Source organism: Eptatretus burgeri, chromosome 11 (genome assembly GCF_056783735.1).
Source record: "Eptatretus burgeri isolate ZD-2024b chromosome 11, Ebu_testis_v1, whole genome shotgun sequence".
Lineage (NCBI taxonomy): Eukaryota > Metazoa > Chordata > Myxini > Myxiniformes > Myxinidae > Eptatretus > Eptatretus burgeri.
This window is the reverse complement of record NC_140971.1, coordinates 86966068-86989076: the sequence shown is the minus strand read 5'-3', so window position 1 is coordinate 86989076 and position 23009 is coordinate 86966068. Positions and strand designations below refer to the sequence as shown.

At 49.0% G+C, this 23009-nt stretch overlaps 1 protein-coding gene across 8 annotated transcripts in view; it reads left to right on the top strand.

Moving 5' to 3' along the window:
• The window catches only part of LOC147017562 (neogenin-like), a 491631-nt gene that overhangs the window by 311882 nt on the left and 156740 nt on the right, over positions 1-23009 (top strand). For all 8 annotated transcript variants that reach the window (XM_085847263.1, XM_085847265.1, XM_085847261.1 and 5 more), the window contains one exon: positions 6681-6835. In XM_085847263.1, coding sequence (XP_085703389.1) covers positions 6681-6835 — 155 coding nt within the window. The remainder of the gene's footprint in view (positions 1-6680; positions 6836-23009) is intronic.

Sequence of the window (23009 nt, the reverse complement as noted above, 5' to 3'; positions counted from 1 at the left end):
TAAATAAAATTGCCGGCGCTAGACAGACATGCCGGGGGCGCACTCATATTTACAGTACATCTTAACCTTAACTTACAAATTTTACACTAAACCATGGCCCAGGATCATTGAACTCTGCAAAAGAAAAGCAGTTAGCAGGGAGCCAGGCTGCCTGCATGCAGTCTCTGGCTCAAACAATGCAGGTGACAGGGAACGTGGCTGGCTGCTCACACGCAGTCCAAGGCCTTCCCTTTTGAACTGAACTCAGTGAACCACAACGGTGCTTGGGCTGCACAACGCAGTCTCCGTGCCAGCTCAAGTGGCACACGCAATGAGCACAACGAATGAATGGATGAATGGATGGACGCAAAACACGGTGCACGGGCTGCCACTGCAGGCCCGTGTTGTAGCTGCCAACAGGGCAGTTCTTGCAGCTTGCAAACTGTTGCTTTTACGATCCTGGCGCACATGGCAATGAACAGGGGGGGGGGCAAAGCAAAAATTGAACGGGGCTGGTGAACATGGGCAGTGGGCATGGCATGGAAAAGGTGCAGGCAAACACAGCCCGCAGAAGAAGGCCGCTGCAGGCAAACACAGCCCGCAGAACCAGGCCGGCACAGGCCTCGAAGAAAAACAGCCAGCAGATGAACTGGCCGGTGCAGGCCTTGCAGCATACAGCTGCCGATGAAGTTAGCCGGCCTCTGCCTTGCAGCAAAACACGGCCAGCCGATGAAGTTGGCCAGCCTTTGCCGTTCAGTGGAGGTTGGTGGAGGGAGTGCGGTGGTGCTGGCCACTCGGAAGGCGGGCTCGGACCTACCTACCTGTCTCCCTCCCAACCTATCGCCTTTGCCTGTCACTGTACATACCCACTCCCTTAATTTGTCAAACCCCAATTTAGCCCCAACTTATTTTTTTATTGTTTTTATTTTTACTTCCCCACTATAAATCGTCCCCTTACCCCCTTTATCGTCCTTGTTCGGCTAACCTATTCTGTCACCAAGCCTACTCCCAACCCCTACGTTCCCTTCCCAGAGGGGAACAAGGGAGAGCTAACGTCCTGTGTCGAGGCCCAACGAAGCCTCAGAATGGCCTCCCCAGAGTTCGGCGATCTTTAACCAAAGTGGGTCCAGCGGCCCACAACGAGAGCGAGGGGATGGATGGTGCGGAGGGGTACATCTCCTAATCTACCCTAACCATTTAACTGTTAAACTACCCCGGGGCTTTCAACAAGCGCCTCTCGCTTAAACTATTGGTTCTAACAACCCAGATTCCCGTCGCCTGTGTTGGTGTCCTTACAATTTCGGGCCTCGCCCCCCAATTTTCTCTCCGTGCCCTCACACGGTCTCCTGGTTGGGACACGTGGCTCTCTCTGGCAGGCACGACCCTCTGCCGAATCTCCCGCTATGGCACCCCCGGGCACTACACTGCCTCCGAGCCTACCAGCTCCCTAACACCGGGGAGTGCCCCCCATGGCACCTCCCCTGAACCGCACACGTGGCAGGCCGGCCTCCCGGGCCCCTTTCCGAGGGTCACCCGTGCCCACAACACTGCCCACGTGGCTAATGGCGCCCCGGGCCCCCGCACCAAGCAGGCGCACCCGTGCCCACTACTCTATCCCGGCCCCCCATGGGCCCATGGCCTACCGCGGCCGACTAGCCTGGTGCCCGGGGTACCCACTCAGCGATACTCACCTTTCGCAGCCACGCTCCCAAGCCCGTCAACAGGGCTCCTGCACCCCTCCAAATGGGTTTCGAGCCTACACTCCCACCAACAACAAAACGACCTCCATTTTTCAATTTGACTAACCCAGCTAACTCACTTTACTCTGACCCTGGGGTCCCTTGGGCGGGAGTCACTCCTCCCCCCAATCACTCATCGCACCATGCATTCCCCATTCACTCCACTCACACAGACCCGCTGGCCTCACTCACTCAACAAGTACTCACCTCACAACTCACCAACTCTTCAACACACACACCACTGAACTCTGCCATCCTTCTAACTACCTCCCCTAACTAACTCGTGCTCCCACGTCGTCCCTTAAACTACAGCACGTTCCTTTTAACACTACGTAGCTAAGCTACGTCCCCTCTACACATCCACAAGTCTGTCACTGTCTCCAAATCATTCATTTTATTTCCCAACCTAAATCTGGCTACAATCCCTCTAACTAATCCATTCCACGGACTCCATGAGGACTTACCCCTGCCCCATGAAGTCGGTCTAACTAAGCTAACCCTTCCCCCTAACTAGTTTCCATCCTGTGCCCAGGGTAAGGGGGTCTTTCACCCCTTGCCCAGGAATCCTGTACACCCGAAAGTGAGGCTTGTTTTTCCCTTTTTTTTTTTTCATGCCCAGCACCTGCGCGGCAACTCAGAGCTCGCGCACTTTGCACCTGCCCGTGACGTCATGCAGCTGCACGTGTTCCTCGTCCCTCCTTGGACGGGACCATCCGGCAGAGATACCCCTCCTGCCGGATTCCAACCCCACGTGCAGCCATGACGTCACCGTGCGCATAAAAAAACACAAGCCCCACGTCTCGAGGGGTTCCCCACGCGAACACATGTGCTTTGCCCGTTGGAGCTTAACACACACGATCGCGTGGAGAACCCGTCCGGTCCAAATCCATTTACCTGCCTAAACTTTGTCCGTCCGCGGGATCGGCAAATCCACCGCGTGCGTTTCCGGACCGGGACTTCACTCTCGCAAGCGAGCACGTGGTGGTCTCGTGCGTTGCACAGCACGGACCGCGTGCTCACTGCTGGGTGAACCCGGCACGGTCCCCGAAACAACTACAGCCGCTACCCGGCTTCCGTTCCTTACATGTCTCCGTCGTCGCCTCCATTCAACCCACGCACACCTGCGTGTTACGACGCACACAGTCCACTCCATCACATTCACACCGGGAGACGTGGCTGCGTGCTCCCGCATGCCAACCGACATCTCCCTCTCATACCGCTCTCTCACACACACGGTCTCCCTTGCACACAGCGACCTTGCACGCGTGCCTCACTACTCACACAAACCATACTACTCACACACGCGGGGGCACTCACCCGCGGTGCCTCATCCACACACCGTGCCTCACTCATACACGCGGGGGCACTCACCCGCGGTGCCTCACTCACACTCCGTGCCTCATCCACACACGGTGTGCTGGGAAGCACGTACTCCGGCAACATCGCCACCACACCACTCACACGTGGTGCCTCATTCATACTGGCCGTTTCATCCACACACACGGCCTCACTCACACACGGTGCCCCATCCACACACGCGGGGGCACTCACCCGCGGTGCCTCACTCACACTCCGTGCCTCATCCACACACGCGGGGGCACTCACCCGCGGTACCTCACTCATACACACGGCGACACTCACACACGCGGTCTCTTCCACACACGGTGCCTCACCCAAACACGCGGGGGCACTAACCCGCGGTGCCTCACTCACACTCCGTGCCTCATCCACACACGGCGTGCTGGGAAGCACGTACTCCGGCACCATCGCCACCACACCACTCACACGTGGTGCCTCACTCATACTGGCCGTTTCACTCACACACACGGCCTCACTCACACACGGTGCCCCATCCACACCCGGCGTGCTGGGAAGCACGCACTCTGGCACCATCGCCACCACACCACTCACACACGGGGTCGCTTCCACACACGGGGTCGCTTCCACACACGGTGCCGCACTCACACCTTGCACCACACACACAGGGACAACCACACTGGGGATTAGTGTCCCCACAAGGGTCTCCGGGGCCTCTATACCCCCCAAGCTCTCCGTGCACCCGTCCACAGCACTCCTCCTCTCAACCTCGCAAAGCACGACCGAACTCACCTGGTCGTGACTCACCTCAAGGGGGCATACTCCCTCCCCTCGTTCCTGGAGGAGGCCATCCAGGTGCTCGCACCGGGTCCCTGCACGCTCCGCGAGCTCACCCCCATTATCCTCCACTACCTCCGTGTGTGTGTGCGCGTCACTTACCCCGTCTTCCTCGTGTAGTCTTTCCTCTATTTTTTCTATCTCCCGTGTCTCTGCCAACTCTTCACCCTTTACCTCCCTTGTCTCAACTATTATTTCCTTTGTCGCGGCCTTCATGCCCGCCTGCAGGCATCGGCCCATGTTCTGCGTCTCACCCCGGAACTTTTTCATTTCTTCCTTCATGTGCTGTGTATTCGCATCCATCGTCGTTTTCACTTCATTTGTATTTGTATCCATCTTTTCGTTCATGCCTTTCATTCCGTTTTTCATTTCATTTGTGTATGTATCCATCTTTTCGTTCATTTGCTTGATCATGTTCGCTGTCATTTCCGCATACATTTTTGCAAGCATGGTGAATAGCTGGGCCATGTCGGGTGCGCTTGGGTGAGCCGTTTCGGCAGGGGTTGGGGAAGGGTTTTGGTGGAGAGGGGGAGGAGAGGTGTCATACACCGCGGCCGCTGCCGCACCCACCTCGGGCCCTGGGTTCAGTTGGGCGAGTCCGTGTTCCTGCACAATCAACATTTCCTGCTCGGGGATTCCATCCTGGACCATGGACTCTACATTATTACACATATACATTTCTAATACCCCCGGCTCCCGCTCGCCTTGAGACGCCATCTTGCTTCTCGTGAAGGGTTAATTTAACTCGCTCGTAATTTGGAGGGAATCGGGGGTCGCTTCTCTCACCCCTGGACTGATTCCCGTGAATTTCGCTGGAGACAGGAGAGCCTGTTGTCCCGCTCTCCAATACCAGTGCCGCGAGGAGGGCGATGAATTTGTATCCCACTCCTGACACCAGTGTTGCGGTCTTCGCGCCCGCCGGCGTGCTGACGGCCACGTAACTCGAATCGCGGCACGTCGCCCACCGGACGGACAATCCAGTCGTGACCCTCTCGGACTAACGCCGGGAACCAGTCACGGGTGGACCTTTCGGTCTCACCGCGATCGAGCCAATCAGCCCCCGCGTGGGATAGGGTTGCTCGCCAAATTCGACCTACCTAAGTACCCACGCGGAGGGTAGACCGGGCGATCGCACCTCGCCGCAGGTCGACTTCGGACACGGGCCACTTAAGCGACCCGTTCCGTACTATCAGAATAACCGAGCGGTGTTATCGTCGACCTCGACGGTTCGATTAATTATCGGGCGTATTCAGCCCACTACCAACCCTTTACGTGAAGCAAGATGAGGATTCAATGGAGGAAAAGACGAAGCGAAGCGGGAGAACAGTTCAACAATAAAGCACATTTATTCGCGGCACACGGGAAGCACACAAATACAATTCCACCAAATGCACACAAAAAAAAGAAAACACAATTCCATTTACACAAAAAGCAAATATGAAAGCGAAAACAATGCAGAGCTAATACCGACTACCGAGCACACGGCAACACTTATACAATTCTACTTCACAGACGGCGCCGACAACACATACCCAAAACCAAGGAAAAGAAATACCTCAAGAATGAGGCGGGCCTGAGGCCGAGACTGGGTCGGGCCTACCCGTCTGGTGATGAGACGCGGAGCGGCGATGGCCCCGCAACCCGCGGGCCTCGCGGACAGTGCCTGGCAGGGGGTGGGAACGGGGCCCCCTTGGTCGCACTATCTCAGCGCGGGGGGAAACAGGAGGGGGTTGCTGATGCTCGGGGTATAGAGGATCTTTATTATCCCTGGTGTGCGTCTCCACCTCGGCCAGGTCGCGCTGCCGGCCTCCCTCGGGCGTGCAGCTCCCGGCACCGACGCGAGCACCCCCTCGTCCGACTCTCTTCAGCTTCTCCAGCCACTGCAGGCTTCGGGCTCCAGACTTCCACACTCGTCCCCTCCGTTCCGACTCCTTCTCATTCGCGTTCTCGTTCTCGTTCTCCCTTGCGACTCGTTCTTCCTCTTCGTTCTACTCTCTCTTCTCCGACTCCTTCTCGTTCGCGTTCTCCTTCGACTCTTTCTGACTGACGAACACCGTCCTTTTATCCCCCCGTAACTTCGCCTTTGACCCCCTCCCTTTGACCTTTCACCTCGCTCCCCATTGGCCCGAGAAAAAGTGGGCGTGAAGGCTTTTTGATCCACAAATTTGCATATATCGATCGCCCTGGGGGCGGGGCCAATTCGCCCCTCGCTCACCGATTGGACGGCAAAAAGTGGGCGTGTGTCGTTTTTGATCCGTTTTTGAAGCAGAAAATCCGTGGTTTTGTACACGCTGTTCAACGTGCGCCCTACACGAGTCCAGCATCGGTGCCCATGAGTGGCGCGAGATGACGGTGATGCGATGGTGGCGAGTTGTGACGGTAAAGGTCGTGGCGGTTGTGGTGAAGCGGCGTTGTGGTTGGTGGTTGTTGTTGTGGTTGTGATGGTAATCATGGCGGTTGGTCCAAAATAAAGATAGTAAAAGAAAAACGGCTATCCTGAAGAGTCGCAGCTCGCATAAATGACATGTATTCCCACTAGACAACGGGTTTGGACCTAACTACACATGTACTTACCGAGATACCTCACCTAAGGGACCTGAATGGTGGTTTGCGAATTTGGTAACCACAACAATATATATATATGTATACATCTATCATGATATCTCAAAAAGTTGTGGACGACTTGTGACAAAATTCGGTGGATGAGTTGGTTAGGTGACATGTACTGTGTATCCATTGTGATGATACACTTCCTGCTGTTGATTCTGCATGAATGGCCTTATAATTTTCTCCCGATTGTGGACGCAGGGAAAGAGTGGTGAATACAAGCAAGCCTGGGGAGTTGAGGGTGACTGTGGAGAATCTACAGCCAGACACTGAATACTCCTTCCGCGTTGTGGCATTTAATGAGCATGGGCCTGGCCAAATCTCTCCCGCTTTACGTGTGGCTACCCAACTGGAAGGTAGGTTGCTGTTTTAATAAATCCATGAGAAAGAGAGCTCCCTATGACCTCACAGTTGGTTCAGCACGTTATCGAGTGGTACCTTTTCAAAAAAGCAAAACATAAGCCTCATAACCTTCAACCATCTCTCTCAGTTCAGAGATTAACCTCCACAAACAACCGTCGTCTTGTTCATTTGGATGGCCCATAGGATTGGCCACCAGTGCCATAAACTGCAGTAACTTTGCTGTACTTTAAGCCCATACTTTTGCACCTTAATGACTTGGGTGCACACGTATAGATCAATGACAATGCTTTGTTTACCAAACATCTATTTGTTTGGGTTTATTTGTATAATTGAGTGCCTGATAGATTTGTTGGAAAAGTTTCCCATATTTTTTGATTTATGTCGCCCAAATACAGTTGTTTTGCCTTTCCTGACAGAGTAAATCAAAATGTAGAACAACTGTCAACACTTTGTCGAAAAAGAAAAAGAAAAAAAACAACCACATGTATTCACCAACTCAAAATTCAGACAGATACTTTGTAACTGGTTATGAAACAGCTTATAATGATAAAATAAGTGTACTGGGACATTTTACTCGTCAGATGAAAAAAATGAAAAATGCATCATACTCGAAGCAACGTTCCCTATAACCAGGTAAGATAATCGAGGTGCTCACCTACACCATGTCTTATGTGAATGATGAAGGTCATAGGTGTGTGAACAGACCCAGATATATTCCTGCACTTAAAAAGTTGTTTGAAATTTTTCAATGACGTCCTTCTTTTTTATTTTGTGTGCAGCACATGGCTGTAGGTAGCATTATTTGTTGGGAGTGATGGGCAGATCTGCCACAGATGCAGTGCCCCCTGTAGTTTAGAGGAGTGATTTGGAATTTGGCTAGGGTGCGGGCAATAGTTCGCCGACTCTTCAGGAAGTACACCGTGAGTTATTTAATGACCATCAACCAATGCCGGCAGATTTTATGGCCAGTTTAACATCCATCCAAGGGACGGCACAGAGATGTATCCCCATGCCTGTGAAACACCAGAGTGGCAGTTTATAGCTGGGGTAAGATTCAAACACAGCCTTGGTAGCTCCAAAGGGGACTTTAAGCCCATACGTTTAAGCCCATACTAAAGGTATATGCATACCTTTAGGCCATCCTGACAATCCTTTGTCTCACCTATACCCTGTACACGCATCATACGTATGCGACGCACGTAAGGTTGGTCCAGCTGAACATAACCCACAGGTGGAAAAGTTTCTCCATTTTAAAGACACCCAAAAACAAATCGTTCAATGATTTATCAACTAATGACATATCTTGTCCTTGCACAAGTCCTTATTTAGATGAGTATAGAAATAATATGAAATGAGTTGCAGTTAGAGAATTTAATCTTCACAAAATGCATGTTTTAAAACTGTGACATTTACAATATAGCATGGATCTTACATAAATACAAGGAGATGTGGATGATTCGTGGGTTGAATCACTTAGTCGACTCAGGCACCATGCCGCGATGGAAACAACCATGTTTTGCATTACTCGTAATACCCGCTCCCTCCAAGAGTGAAATATAGTGTCAATAACCCCTCCCTCTGGTATGGGCCAGGGGTTAAACCACTTGCACTGTTCCACGTGTACAGGTGGAAATTGCAAGTTTTCTTCCAATCATCACGGAGGGGTAGGGATTGTTTTATGCCCATGCCCTGACAATGTGCACCCCAGCACATACACTACCGGTCATAAGTTTTAGAACAACCCCATTTTTCCAGTTTTTACTGAAATTTAAGCAGTTTAATGTTTCAATGTACTCTGAAATTAAAGCATAGAACAAATAAACAATTGCAGATAAAAAAAATAAATCATGGAATCGTTTTGTTGAACAAAATTTAATCTAAAATTTTGACTCATCAAAGTATCCACCTTTTGCAGATAAAACAGCCCAACATACTCATGGAATTTTTTCTACAATGGAAATCAAATATTGTTCAGAAAGTTCTTCCCAACACTGTTGCGGAAGTTCCCACAAATGTGTTGCACTTGTAGGTTGCTTTGCTTTCACCCTTCTGTCCAGTTCATCCCAAACCAGGTCGATGGGGTTTAAGTCTGGAGACTGTGCTGGCCATTCCATGATTTGAAGCCTACTGTCTTGTTCTTTTCTTCAAAGGTAGTTCTGACAGAGCCTGGAGGTGTGTTTTGGGTTGTCATCTTGCTGTAGGATGAACCCCTGACCAACTAGGAGTGGACCAGAGGGTGTTGCATGGTGCTGCAAAATGCTGTGGTAGCCATTTTGGTTCAGGGTGCCAATCACTCTGTGCAGTCATCGACTCTGGATCCAGAACACGAGCCCCAGATCATTACGCTTCGTCCTCCATGTTTGACAGTTGGTGTCACACAGTGAAGAATCATCCTTTCACCGACTCGACGGCGTACAAAATACCTGCGTGATGAACCGAAGATTTCAAATTTTGATTCATCGGTCCATCAGACCTTCCTCCAGTTTTCAGTAGTCCACTGGCGGTGCGTCATGGCCCAGGCAAGCCTCTTTTTCTTATTTTGCCATCTGAGCAATGGCTTTCTTCCTGCCACTCGACCTGTCAAACCTGCAGCTCGAAGTCTTCTCTTCACAGTTGAAACTGAGACTTCCTTACTTCGACCAGTGTTAAGCTGTGCTTGAAGCTGCTGTCGTGTGAACCGCCAATCACACAAGCTGTTGACTCTCAGAAACTTGTCTTATGATTGTGTTGTGGCTTTAGGTATACCAGACCTCTTCCTGTCAGAGTTTCCTCCAGTTTACAAGTGCCTTTTGATGGTGTAGGAAACTGTACTCACTGACACCTTGGCTTACTTTGCAATGTCTCTAAAGGAAAGACCTACACTTTTAAGGGTTATAATGGTCTGTCTGTCTTCCTTTGTTAATTGTCTTTTCTTGCCATTATGATAGCAATATACTACTTCCTGCAGTGCAATATTGTCCACATAATGCTTCAGAGGGTGTAGCAACACAGTCTGTTCCAACACTGCTTTTATACAGACAGAGGGTTTATAACTAATCAACAAAATTTGGGACACCAGCAGGAATTGTTTGCATCAACTTTCAAGGCTTAATTTACTTAATTTACTGCAAAACAGCTGCACTTGCTAACCCATTACTTTACCCTGAGAAGGGCCTTTTTTAACAACTCTGCAATTTACATTATTTTTCAGTTTTTGGTAACCTCAACTTTTTTTAAACCTCTGGAAGTTTACCACTTAGCTTTGTACCATGTCAGGTTATTCACTGGACTTGATCTGCTTAAATTTAAGTAAAAACTGGAAAGATGAGGGTGTTCTAAAACTTTTGACCAGTAGTGTATGCAAAATTTGGTGGAAATTGGCCAAACCGTTTTTTATTTGAAAGTTACATACATATATAAATACATACATACGTACATGCATACATACACACATACATACACACATACACACATACACACACATTTACATACACACATGTGCACATACATACACACATGTGCACATACATACACACATGTGCACATACATACACACATACATACACACAATACACACACATTTACATACACACATGTGCACATACATACACACATGTACACATACATACACACATGTGCACATACATACACACATACATACACACATACACACATACACACATTTACATACACACATGTGCGCATACATATACACATGTGCACATACATACACACATACATACACACACATTTACATACACACACATTTACATACACACATGTGCACATACATACACACATGTGCTCGAGTCTGCGGTTGATCAGTGCACCAGACGAGATACACTTCTAGTCTTGGGGGATTTCAATGCATCGACTGGAACTGATAGGGATGGTTATGAGGTGTGTGTTGGTCCCCATGGTTCAGGAATTATGAACCAGAATAGCACTAAGTTCCTTGACTTTGCAAGAAGTCATGGACTTCGGGTGGCTGGTTCATGGTGTCAGCGCCCACAAGCTCATCGCTGGACTTGGTATTCCAACGCTGGCGGTGTGGCAAAGGAGATTGACCATGTTCTCATTGACGGTCGTTGGAGGATGATCCAGAACTGCAGGGTCTACCGGAGTGCTCAGTTCCTCAATACTGACCACAGGCTTGTTGTAGCAACTCTAAAGCTGCACCTTAAATCCTGGAGAATGGAACCATCCCAGCCGAGGCTGGATGTTGGCAATCTCAGGGATGAGAGAGTAGCTGAGGAGTTTGCGAACAGGCTGAGTGGACACTTGGGGGGTCTGGGTGCTTTGGGGGGTCCTGAAGAGTTGTGGAGTGCCTTCAAGACCACCGTCCTTGATGTTGCCGGTGGATGTCTTGGAACTCACCGCAGGGCAAAGAAGAATTTTGTCTCTCAAGGGACACTGGATACCATTGACCAGAGTCGCAGGGCCAGGCTGAATGGCAGAGCTGAGCTGTTCAGGGAGCTGAGGCGTAAAACTGCACGTGCACTGAGGGTGGACAAGGAGGCCTATGTGCGAGGAATCTGTGAGGGGGTAGAGCATCACCTGTGGACAGGTGATTCTCGTCCTGCTTACAGGGGAATTCGCGCCCAAGCCCATCCCTCGGAGCACTGCAGTTAGAGCAGAGAGTGGTAGGCTCTTGACAGAGGAGTCTGAAGTGAAGGCCCGCTGGGCCGGTTACTTTGAGCGGTTGTACCAGGCTGATCCCCCAGCTGTCGAGTTGGACGTCAAGGTTGTTACAATCCCTGTTGCTGACCCTCGAATCAACTGTGGTCCACCTTCGCTTGTGGAAACACGGGCTGCGGTAAACCAGTTGAAACGGGGCAAAGCTCCAGGGATCTGTGGCATCCATGCTGAACTTCTCAAGGCTGGTGGAAATGCTGCACTCGTGTCGTTGCATGCAGTTTTGTGTTCTGCCTGGAACACAGGCATCATCCCAACTGATTGGAAGAGCGGCCTTGTTGTTCCTCTCTGGAAAGGGAAGGGTGATCGCCAAGACTGCAGCAACTACCGAGGGGTGACGCTGCTCTCAGTGCCGGGCAAGGTCTTTGCTCGGATAATTCTTGATAGGGTTCGCCACCATCTGCTTGAGCACCAGCGTCCAGAGCAGTCAGGCTTTACACTAAAGAGGTCAACGATCGAACGTATCCTTGCTCTTCGTGTCCTCACCGAACGCAGACGAGAGTTTCGGCAGGGGCTGCTTGCAGCCTATGTTGATCTCTGTAAAGCGTTTGATTCAGTGAATCGGGATGTCCTCTGGAGGACTCTTGGTCTTCGTGGGGTGCCACCAAAACTGATCGATCTGATGTTTGAACTCTACTCTGGTACTGAGAGTGCTGTGAAGTGTGGTGGTACCATCTCTGATTTAATTCCAGTTGTTACTGGAGTTCATCAGGGGTGTGTACTGGCCCCCACACTTTTCAGCACTTGTATGGACTGGATTCTAGGGAGGATGTCGGAGAGATCAAGTTGCGGTGCATCATTTGGGAATGTCAAGATCTCGGAGCTTGACTTTGCAGATCATGCAGTCATCTTTGCGGAGACTTTAGACATCCTCTTGGGGGCCCTCGAGGTGCTGAATGAGGAGTCGGAGCCGCTGGGATTACGGGTTTTTTGGGTCAAAACTAAGATCCAGGCTTTCGGTGACATCTTGGATGCTGCTGTCCTGTCTGTGTCTGTTTGTGGTGAGGATGTTGAGGTCGTGGAGAGATTCACTTACCTTGGCAGTGATATTCATGTCTCTGCTGGCTGCGAGTCAGAGGTCAATAGACGTCTGGGTCGGGCCTGGGGAGTCATGGATTCACTGGATCATGGGGTGTGGCGCTGCCGGTACCTGTGCGGGAGGACGAAAGTCCCAGTCTTCAGGTTCTTGGTACTTCCAGTCTTGCTCTATGGATGCGAGACTTGGACTCTGACCAAGGATCTGAGACGGAGACTTAATTCCTTTGGTACCAGGTCTCTTCGGAGAATCCTTGGCTATTGATGGTCGGATTTTGTGTCCAACGAGCGGTTGCTGAGAGAGACTCGGATGAGATTTGTTACCTGCATAATCCGTGAGCGTCAGTTGCGGCTGTATGGACATGTGGCTCGTTTTCCTGACTCTGATCCTGCTCACCAGATTCTCTCAGCGAGGGAGTCTCATGAGTGGAGGAGGCCAGTGGGCCGACCACGTGCCTCATGGTTGCAGCAGGTTGACCATCATCTCAAGGAGATGGGGATGGGCCTGACATCTGCCTGGGGGATGGCCAGACGGAGACCCCTGGAGTACTGGCGGAAAGTGGACGCAGCGACGCGCTGTTCTGGCTCATGCTCCCATACCTGACCTGATGTGCACATATACATATACGTTCATACATACATTCACATACTTATACACACACATATACACATATACATACACACATACTGTACATACATACACACACTTATACACACACACATATACATACATACACACACATACATACATACACATACACACACACTGTACATACATTCACACACTTATACATACACACACATACATACATACATTCATACACACACACACATACACATACACATACTGTACATAAATACACATACTTATACACACACACATGCATATCCACATACATACACATATACATACACACACACATTTACATACACACATATGTGCATATGCATATACATTCACACATACACACACACACACACACACACACACACACACACACACACACACACACACACACACACACACACACACACACACACATACATACACACACTTATAAATACATACATACATGCATACATACACACACTTATACACACACATACACACACACACACACACACACACACACACACACACACACACACACACACACACACACACACAGTTATACATGCATACATGTACATATATGCATCCACACAAGCATACATACATACATATATACATATATACATACATATACACATACATATACATTCATGCATACATGCTTCCATGCACACACTTGTACATGTACATTATGCATAGACACATACATATATGCATATACACAAGCATACATACATGCATACACATATGTACATCTGCATTCATACATACATACATACACATATACACACATTTGTACATACATACATACATACATATGTACATATGCAGATACATTCATACATATACATACATACATTCATACACATACATACAAACACACAAATGTACATCTGCATCTACATACATGCATACATACATACATACATACACATACACACATATGTACATACATACATACATACATACATACACACATATATACATATGTATATACATTCATACATGTACAAACATACATTCATATACATACATACAAACACATATGTACATCTGCATCTACATCCATCCATACATACATACATACACACGTACACATATGTACATATGCATACATACATTCATACATATACATACATACAAACACACATATGTACATCTGCATCTACATACATGCATACATACATACATACACACATATGTACATATGCATATATATTCATACATATACATACATACATACGTACAAACACACATATGTACATCTGCATCTACATACATGCATATGCATTCACACATATACATACATACAAGCACAAATATGTACATCTGCATCTACATACATGCATACATACATACATACATACACACATACACACATATGTATATATGCATATACATTCATACATATACATACATACGTCCAAACACACATATGTACATCTGCATCTACATACATGCATATACATTCATATATATATACATACATACAAACACACATATGTACATCTACATCTGCATCAACATACATGCATATACATTCATACAAATACATACATACAAGCACACATGTACATCTGCATCTACATACATGCATACATACATACATACATACATACATGCATACATACACACGTACACACATATGTACATATCCATCTACATGCATACAAACACACATATGTACATCTGCATCTACATACATGCATACATACATACATACATACACATGTACACACATATGTACATATTCATATACATACATACATACGTACATACATACACATATACATACATACATACATACATACATACATACAATTAGCATATTTTAGCATGATGTTAACTTTTTAAGTTGAAATACAATTTCATAAATTTCCAATTATAAAACGACCTTTGTAAGAGTCTAATGAAGCATTCTATTGTTCTATAAACATTGAGAAAATGAGACCACCATGGCATGTTTGCTTGGCAATATCAAAGTTCTTGTGATTCTTGATGAACAGATCTATGACCTCGAATTTTCCTCTGTTCCTTATCCGACCACTTATAATCCGATTCGGAAAGTTTCATATGTCACATTTGATGTTTTATAAGGACACGAGTTAAAGCTGCAGAGTTGATAATGATTGTTCAAAATTCTACTGAACGCCCTCTGAGATTATGCCACAAACTCTTCTTGCACAAAATTATACAGAGTTAAAAAGTCTCCAAGAAATCCAAGACTGCCTGATTGTAGGCCGATATTGCCTCATGCTGGGCAATGTGATCAAGTGGAAGCAGCTGGCTTTTTTCCCTGACAGCAGAACCGTAAAATGACTTATACAATACCGCCCCCCACCCACCACCCACCCAACCCATGCAGCTTTATGCCAAAGTTATTCTGAGCTGAAGAGATTGAGACTGAGAAATTAGAAAGGACAGGTTTTACCAGGCATGGACTATATCACTATATGCTTTATATTATCATATATAAGGAGTCAACCATGGGGGCTGCTGCTGCTGCTGCATTCTTTTCACGCCTTCCCAATATGCTTTGCTGCAAGCAGAACTAACCCGATTCAATGAATTTTTTTTGTGCATTCAGTTCGGCAGATGTGTGTTTTCAACCTAATTCTCCTCTTGCTATACTTTCTGCAGAGGAAGGGCAAAAAAAATAATCATACTTTCCATCAGAGGAGAAAAAACTACACCAATGGGAGCTGGTATCCCCCCACCCCTTGAGGTGATCATGCCTTTTTTTTCTATATATGGACCTGCCAAGAATGGTTAGATATCGCACCTTTGACGGCATGTTGAAGTGAATGGTAGCTGGTACGTATAGACAGCTCAGCAAGCGGAGCTCCAGCCTGTAATCCATACAATGTCAATTCCAAATCTGTTGTGTTGCCCGCCATGACATGCTTTATGCTGGATCACCATGGTGACAGTGCTGCCCTATCACTGAGGTGTTGGAGATGTGGCTCTTACCTCAAGTAAAGGAAAAAATTTGTAGGAGTAGAAGTTCATGAAGGAGGGCATTGAATCTGAAGGGTGTGAGGGATTTTGAAGGTGCTGTAAAAAACAATTGATGTTCCATTGCTGGATGTGTCCCATCAAGGAATGTAGGAAATGGGCTGAAAAGTGAGGAAGATGCTGCAAAGGATTTTGAGGATCACGCAAATACAGCGAAGAAAAGGGGATGATGTAATCCATAATCGATGTTTGACTCCCAGTATTCATGAAACATTGACATGGCTGCATAGCAAAGGTAGTTGTAAACATGCCATGAAGTGATCGAATGAGGCAAGGTGGTGAGGACCAATATTCGACCAATATGGTAAATTTTGGAATTTGGTCAGGGAATCTGCCAATTGGTCTAACCTCATGATTGAGCTTTTTAAAGTCAACATGTCGACATTGTGAATGGGGACCGCTGGTTAAACACTCCTTTTAAAGACGATGCAGTTCTCCTTACTGTGACAGCACAGGACAGCATCTTATTTTTCATAATTGATGGGATTTACTCTGGGCCAAACGGTGTGTCGGCTAACTTACAATCCTGCTGGGGTACCTACGATTCTGTCATCCGAGGAGGAAGAGGATGGAATTTATGGGGTATTCAAAAGCGAGAGCTTGCCGTATTGTCTGGTAACCTTGGCTTTAAGGTGAGGAAAGAAAAAGAAGAAAAATGGTTGCTCGATGGAGGTCAAATAGCAGCTGTTCGAATGCAAGGAAAATCCTGGAGGTAGATTTGATGACATGGGTAGAGTTAATGACGTTGGAGGTAGAGCTGATGATGCTGTGCGTAAGGTTGATGCTACGGGTCGAGTTGGTGATACTGCAGGTAGAGTTGATGATGGTGCGGGTGGAGCTCGCGACACTGCGAGTAGAGTTGGCGACGCTGCAGGTCGAGTTGGTGACGCTGTGGGGAGAGTTGACGATGCTGTGGGGAGAGTTGGTGATGTTGCTGGTCGAGTTGGCGACGCTGTGGGGAGAGTTGGCGATGTTGCTGGTCGAGTTGGTGACGCTGTGGGGAGAGTTGACGACGCTGTGGGGAGAGTTGACGATGCTGTGGGGAGAGTTGGTGATGTTGCTGGTCGAGTTGGCGACGCTGTGGGGAGAGTTGGCGATGTTGCTGGTCGAGTTGGTGACGCTGTGGGGAGAGTTGACGACGCTGTGGGGAGAGTTGACGATGCTGTGGGGAGAGTTGGCGATGCTGTGGGGAGAGTTGGCGACGCTGCAGGTCGAGTTGGCGACGCTGTGGGGAGAGTTGACGATGCTGTGGGGAGAGTTGGCGATGTTGCTGGTCGAGTTGGTGACGCTGTGGGGAGAGTTGACGATGCTGTGGGGAGAGTTGACGATGCTGTGGGGAGAGTTGACGATGCTGTGGGGAGAGTTGGCGACGCTGCGGGTAGAGTTGGCGACGCTGTGGGGAGAGTTGGCGACGCTGCGGGTAGAGTTGGCGACGCTGTAGGGGAGAGTTGACGATGCTGTGGGGAGAGTTGGCGACGCTGTGGGGAGAGTTGGCGACGCTGTGGGGAGAGTTGGCGACGCTGTGGGGAGAGTTGGCGACGCTGTGGGGAGAGTTGGCGACGCTGTGGGGAGAGTTGGCGACGCTGTGGGGAGAGTTGGCGACGCTGTGGGGAGAGTTGGCAACGCTGCGGGTAGAGTTGGTGACGCTGTGGGGAGAGTTGGCGACGCTGTGGGGAGAGTTGGCGACGCTGTGGGGAGAGTTGGCGACGCTGTGGGGAGAGTTGGCGACGCTGTGGGGAGAGTTGGCGACGCTGTGGGGAGAGTTGGCGACGCTGTGGGGAGAGTTGGCGACGCTGTGGGGAGAGTTGGCGACGCTGTGGGGAGAGTTGGCGACGCTGTGGGGAGAGTTGGCGATGCTGTGGGGAGAGTTGGCGACGCTGTGGGGAGAGTTGGCGACGCTGTGGGGAGAGTTGGCGATGCTGTGGGGAGAGTTGGCGACGCTGTGGGGAGAGTTTGCGACGCTGCGGGTAGAGTTGGCGACGCTGTGGGGAGAGTTGACGATGCTGTGGGGAGAGTTGGCGATGTTGCTGGTCGAGTTGGTGACGCTGTGGGGAGAGTTGACGACGCTGTGGGGAGAGTTGACGATGCTGTGGGTAGAGTTGGCGACGCTGTGGGGAGAGTTGGCGACGCTGTGGGGAGAGTTGGCGACGCTGTGGGGAGAGTTGGCGACGCTGTGGGGAGAGTTGGTGATGCTGCGGGTAGAGTTGGCGACGCTGTGGGGAGAGGAGTTGACGATGCTGTGGGGAGAGTTAACGACGCTGTGGGGAGAGTTGACGATGCTGTGGTGAGAGTTGGCGACGCTGTGGGGAGAGTTGGTGATGCTGCCGGTAGAGTTGGCGACGCTGCGGGTGGAGTTGTTGACGCTGCGGGGAGAGTTGGCGACGCTGCAGGGAGAGTTGGTGACGCTGCGGGTAGAGTTGGCGACGCTGTGGGGAGAGTTGGCGACGCTGTGGGGAGAGTTGGCGACGCTGTGGGGAGAGTTGACGATGCTGTGGGGAGAGTTAACGACGCTGTGGGGAGAGTTGACGATGCTGTGGTGAGAGTTGGCGACGCTGTGGGGAGAGTTGGTGATGCTGCCGGTAGAGTTGGCGACGCTGCGGGTAGAGTTGTTGACGCTGCGGGGAGAGTTGGCAACGCTGCAGGGAGAGTTGGTGACGCTGCGGGTAGAGTTGGCAACGCTGTGGGGAGAGTTGGCGACGCTGCGGGGAGAGTTGGCGACGCTGCGGGTAGAGTTGGCGACGCTACGGGTAGAGTTGGTGACACTGCGGGGAGAGTTGGCGACGCTGCGGGGAGAGTTGGCGACGCTGCGGGTAGAGTTGGCGACGCTGCGGGGAGAGTTGGCGATGCTGTGGGGATAGTTGCTGACGCTGCGGGTAGAGTTGGTGACGCTGTGGGGAGAGTTGGCGACGCTGCGGGTAGAGTTGGCGACGCTGCGGGTAGAGTTGGCGACGCTGCGGGTAGAGTTGGCGACGCTGCGGGTAGAGTTGGCGACGCTGCGGGGAGAGTTGACGATGCTGTGGGTAGAGTTGGCGACGCTGTGGGGAGAGTTGACGATGCTGTGGGGAGAGTTGGCGACGCTGTGGGGAGAGTTGGCGACGCTGTGGGGAGAGTTGGCGACGCTGTGGGGAGAGTTGGCGACGCTGTGGGGAGAGTTGACGATGCTGTGGGGAGAGTTAACGACGCTGTGGGGAGAGTTGACGATGCTGTGGTGAGAGTTGGCGACGCTGTGGGGAGAGTTGGTGATGCTGCCGGTAGAGTTGGCGACGCTGCGGGTAGAGTTGTTGACGCTGTGGGGAGAGTTGACGATGCTGTGGGGAGAGTTGGCGATGTTGCTGGTCGAGTTGGTGACGCTGTGGGGAGAGTTGACGACGCTGTGGGGAGAGTTGACGATGCTGTGGGTAGAGTTGGCGACGCTGTGGGGAGAGTTGACGATGCTGTGGGTAGAGTTGGCGACGCTGCGGGTAGAGTTGGCGACGCTGTGGGGAGAGTTGGCGACGCTGTGGGGAGAGTTGGCGACGCTGTGGGGAGAGTTGGCGACGCTGTGGGGAGAGTTGGTGATGCTGCGGGTAGAGTTGGCGACGCTGTGGGGAGAGTTGGCGACGCTGCGGGTAGAGTTGGCGACGCTGCGGGTAGAGTTGGCGACGCTGCGGGTAGAGTTGGCGACGCTGCGGGTAGAGTTGGCATATGACTCAGGGAATGTTAATCGTGTGAAATCTCCCATTTTTGGACACTATATATTTCTACAAAAACAAAGCTATGGAAAGCCCCACCTCCCCCGTTTTTCCCATACAAATTTAAAAGATCTTAACTTTTAATCTATTTATGTATAATCTGAACAAAAATCACAACACCCAATTTAAATATTTTTGGTTGTGAAAAGTCAACAGCTTATGTAATTTGCCTTGACTCCCTGAACTTGTGACCTGACCTCTGAGAATACCTCATAGTACTTTGAATTGAATCCAGTTCAAATGATCTAAAATCTTCGTGGTCGATCTGTGCCTGTTTTATTTTGTGAGACGTAAAGCATTTTTCCTTCAATTCGACCTTATGCTTTATCTGCCAGATGTATAACAAAATGGTGACATCAGCATCAATCTCAATCCTCCTTCATAGACCAGTTTTTGGTGCAGAAGTGAAGTGTAGTCCCAGCCAATTAAAAACAGCGAATATGCAGAGAGTGGAAATTGTTTTTAGAAACATCACGGTACATGGGCCATAAAACATACAGTATATATGTGAAGTATGGAGCTGCCACACATACAAGACAGGTGCGTGAAATATACAGATCATTTCCTCGAAGTCCTGTCGATATATATATATATATATATATATATATATATATATATATATATATATATATATATATATATATATATATATATATATATATATATATATATATATATATATATATATGTTGCGGCTCAAGTCCGGTATTAAGAGCCAGCATGGCCGCAAGAGGAGACCTCAGTGACTTTGAACGGGTTGTAATTGTTGGTACCTGTTTGGCAGGTGCTTCAGTGCCAAAGCTTGTGTAAATTGCTAACGTGTCATGTGGAACCGTCTCGAAGGTGATGTCAGCCTTGGAAAAAATAACAAAAGACATCATCATCGAACGGCAACAGTGGGTGGAAACACAAACTCGACAAGCATAATGCACTTGCATTAATCAGGACTGCGAGGCGAAGCAGGCAGACGAACCTGTTCAATGTGGGTCTTAAGCATCCTGCATCATCGAAAACAGTCAGAAGGGAACTTTACAGGGCAGGATACCATAACCAGGTTGCTATGTAAAAACCATTCATAACACGTGGCAACACCTGTTTGCATGTCCAGTGGCACAAGGAGCATCGGCAATGGATTGCAGAGCATTTGAGGAGTGTGAAATGGTCTGATGATTCTTCCTTCACCATGTTCTGGTCGAATGGACGTCTGCACGCGTGGTGACAGCCCAGGGAGCTCCACACCCCCGAGTGCCTGGTTCCAACAGTAAAAGGTTCTGGCAGTTTCATAATAGTGTGGGACATGTTTTTCTGGCATGGTCTAGGTCCACTCATTCCATTAGAATTAGAATGTTGATGCAGCACTCAATGTTGCTTTACTGAGCAATCAGCAGCATTCCATGATGCAGCATTTTCCTACGAGGATGGGTGTCTTTCAGGATGACAATACTCCGGTCCACGGTGCACATGCTGTCACCAGGTGGTTTGAGTATGAGAACTATGTTGCCCATATTCGATGCCCCTCCCAATCGCCAGACCTCAATCCCATAGAGCATTTGTGGGACTGTCTAGAGAGGTGGCTAAGACAATGGTTTCTGCCTCCAGGAATTGGAGGAATCCCTCGTGCAAGAATGGTGCCACATTCCTGCAGAACAGTTCCGGATCCTTGTTGACTCCATGCCACATCATATCCACACCGTACTGGATGCATGTGGTGGCTCAACACCCGACTAAGTGACATTCTGTTGATGTTTCCATTTTTTTGTCAACAACTTGTTAAAACAAACACATTAACAACGAAAAAAAACCCCAGGAAAACAATAAGTGCAAAACATAAATGGGCAAAGTATGGAACATTCAAAACAAGCAAATACCACCGGTCACTTCACTGATAGGAATACTAAGAGGGGGGGTGGACAGCGAAAGAGGGAGAGGGGTGGGAGAGACTGAGAGGAGTGGGGTGCAAGGAGGTGTGAGAGGAGGGGGAGTGAGGATGGGGAAGGGGAGAGAAGGGGTTGTGAGGAGGGGGTTGAGGTAGGCGGGATCTAAGAGGGAAGATCGAGGCATGGATGGATGGGATGGAAAGTGGATTCACAGCAAGTTCCAAAGTTGTTCATGAACACATAATACTCCAATCTCATAGAGTGAACATGATTTGCCAGGAATGAATGATGAATGAATGAATGAATAAGTTCCCACCTGCTGTTCCTTTGTCTGACATTACATTCTTCGGTGCATCTGCAACAAGCTTGGGTTTTGGAAACAACTCTCCCCTAATAACCTCAAAAGTACTTCACGGTGTTGCATCTCCAGGCAGTGCTCAGCGTGACCACTTCGAGGTGTCGGTTACATTTTAAACTTTTGCCAGATTTAACGAAGACAATGGAACACGTTTATATATGGACTTCATTTACATTATCACCGAACATTGTCTTGAATGGCAATTTGTAATTTTGTTTTTTTTTAAAGGACAACAGCTGTGATTAAAAAAAAAACTCATTTACACCCTCATCTACTGTCTTTCCATGGCTTACTAATATCAATTTGGTCCATCCATCCATCCATCCATCCATTGATAAGGAATGGTAGGCTTGGCACCACATGACACCATTGGGCGCAACACAGACAGGTGGGGCCTGAGCTCTGTACATCGATCGATGTATTTTTGATTGTGTTGTGCAGTGACAGTGTGAGTACTTTTGCCATGTAACACCATGGCTTTGAAAGGAGCATCCAAGCAGCTTGTAGAGCACTCACCAAATGGCTTAAGCACTCAAGCAACCACTCTAACGAAATGGTTGGTAAGGAACGGCAGGCTTGGCAAGCAATTGGCGATCGCCGATCGGTCGTATTAAATACCATCTGGAGACGCCCGGAGTGTCAAGCAATGTGAGAATTGCACAAATGAACTTTTTTTTTCTTTTCTTTTTTAGCAGTCGGAACTGCTCCTCAGGTCAATTCCACAGTTTAAATTTTGAAATTCGGCTCAAGTTAGGAGATTTTGCAGGTCAGGTCAGGTATGGGAGCATGTGCCAGAACAGCACGTCGCTGCGTCCACTTTCCGCCGGTACTCCAGGGGCCTCCGTCTGGCCATCCCCCAGGCAG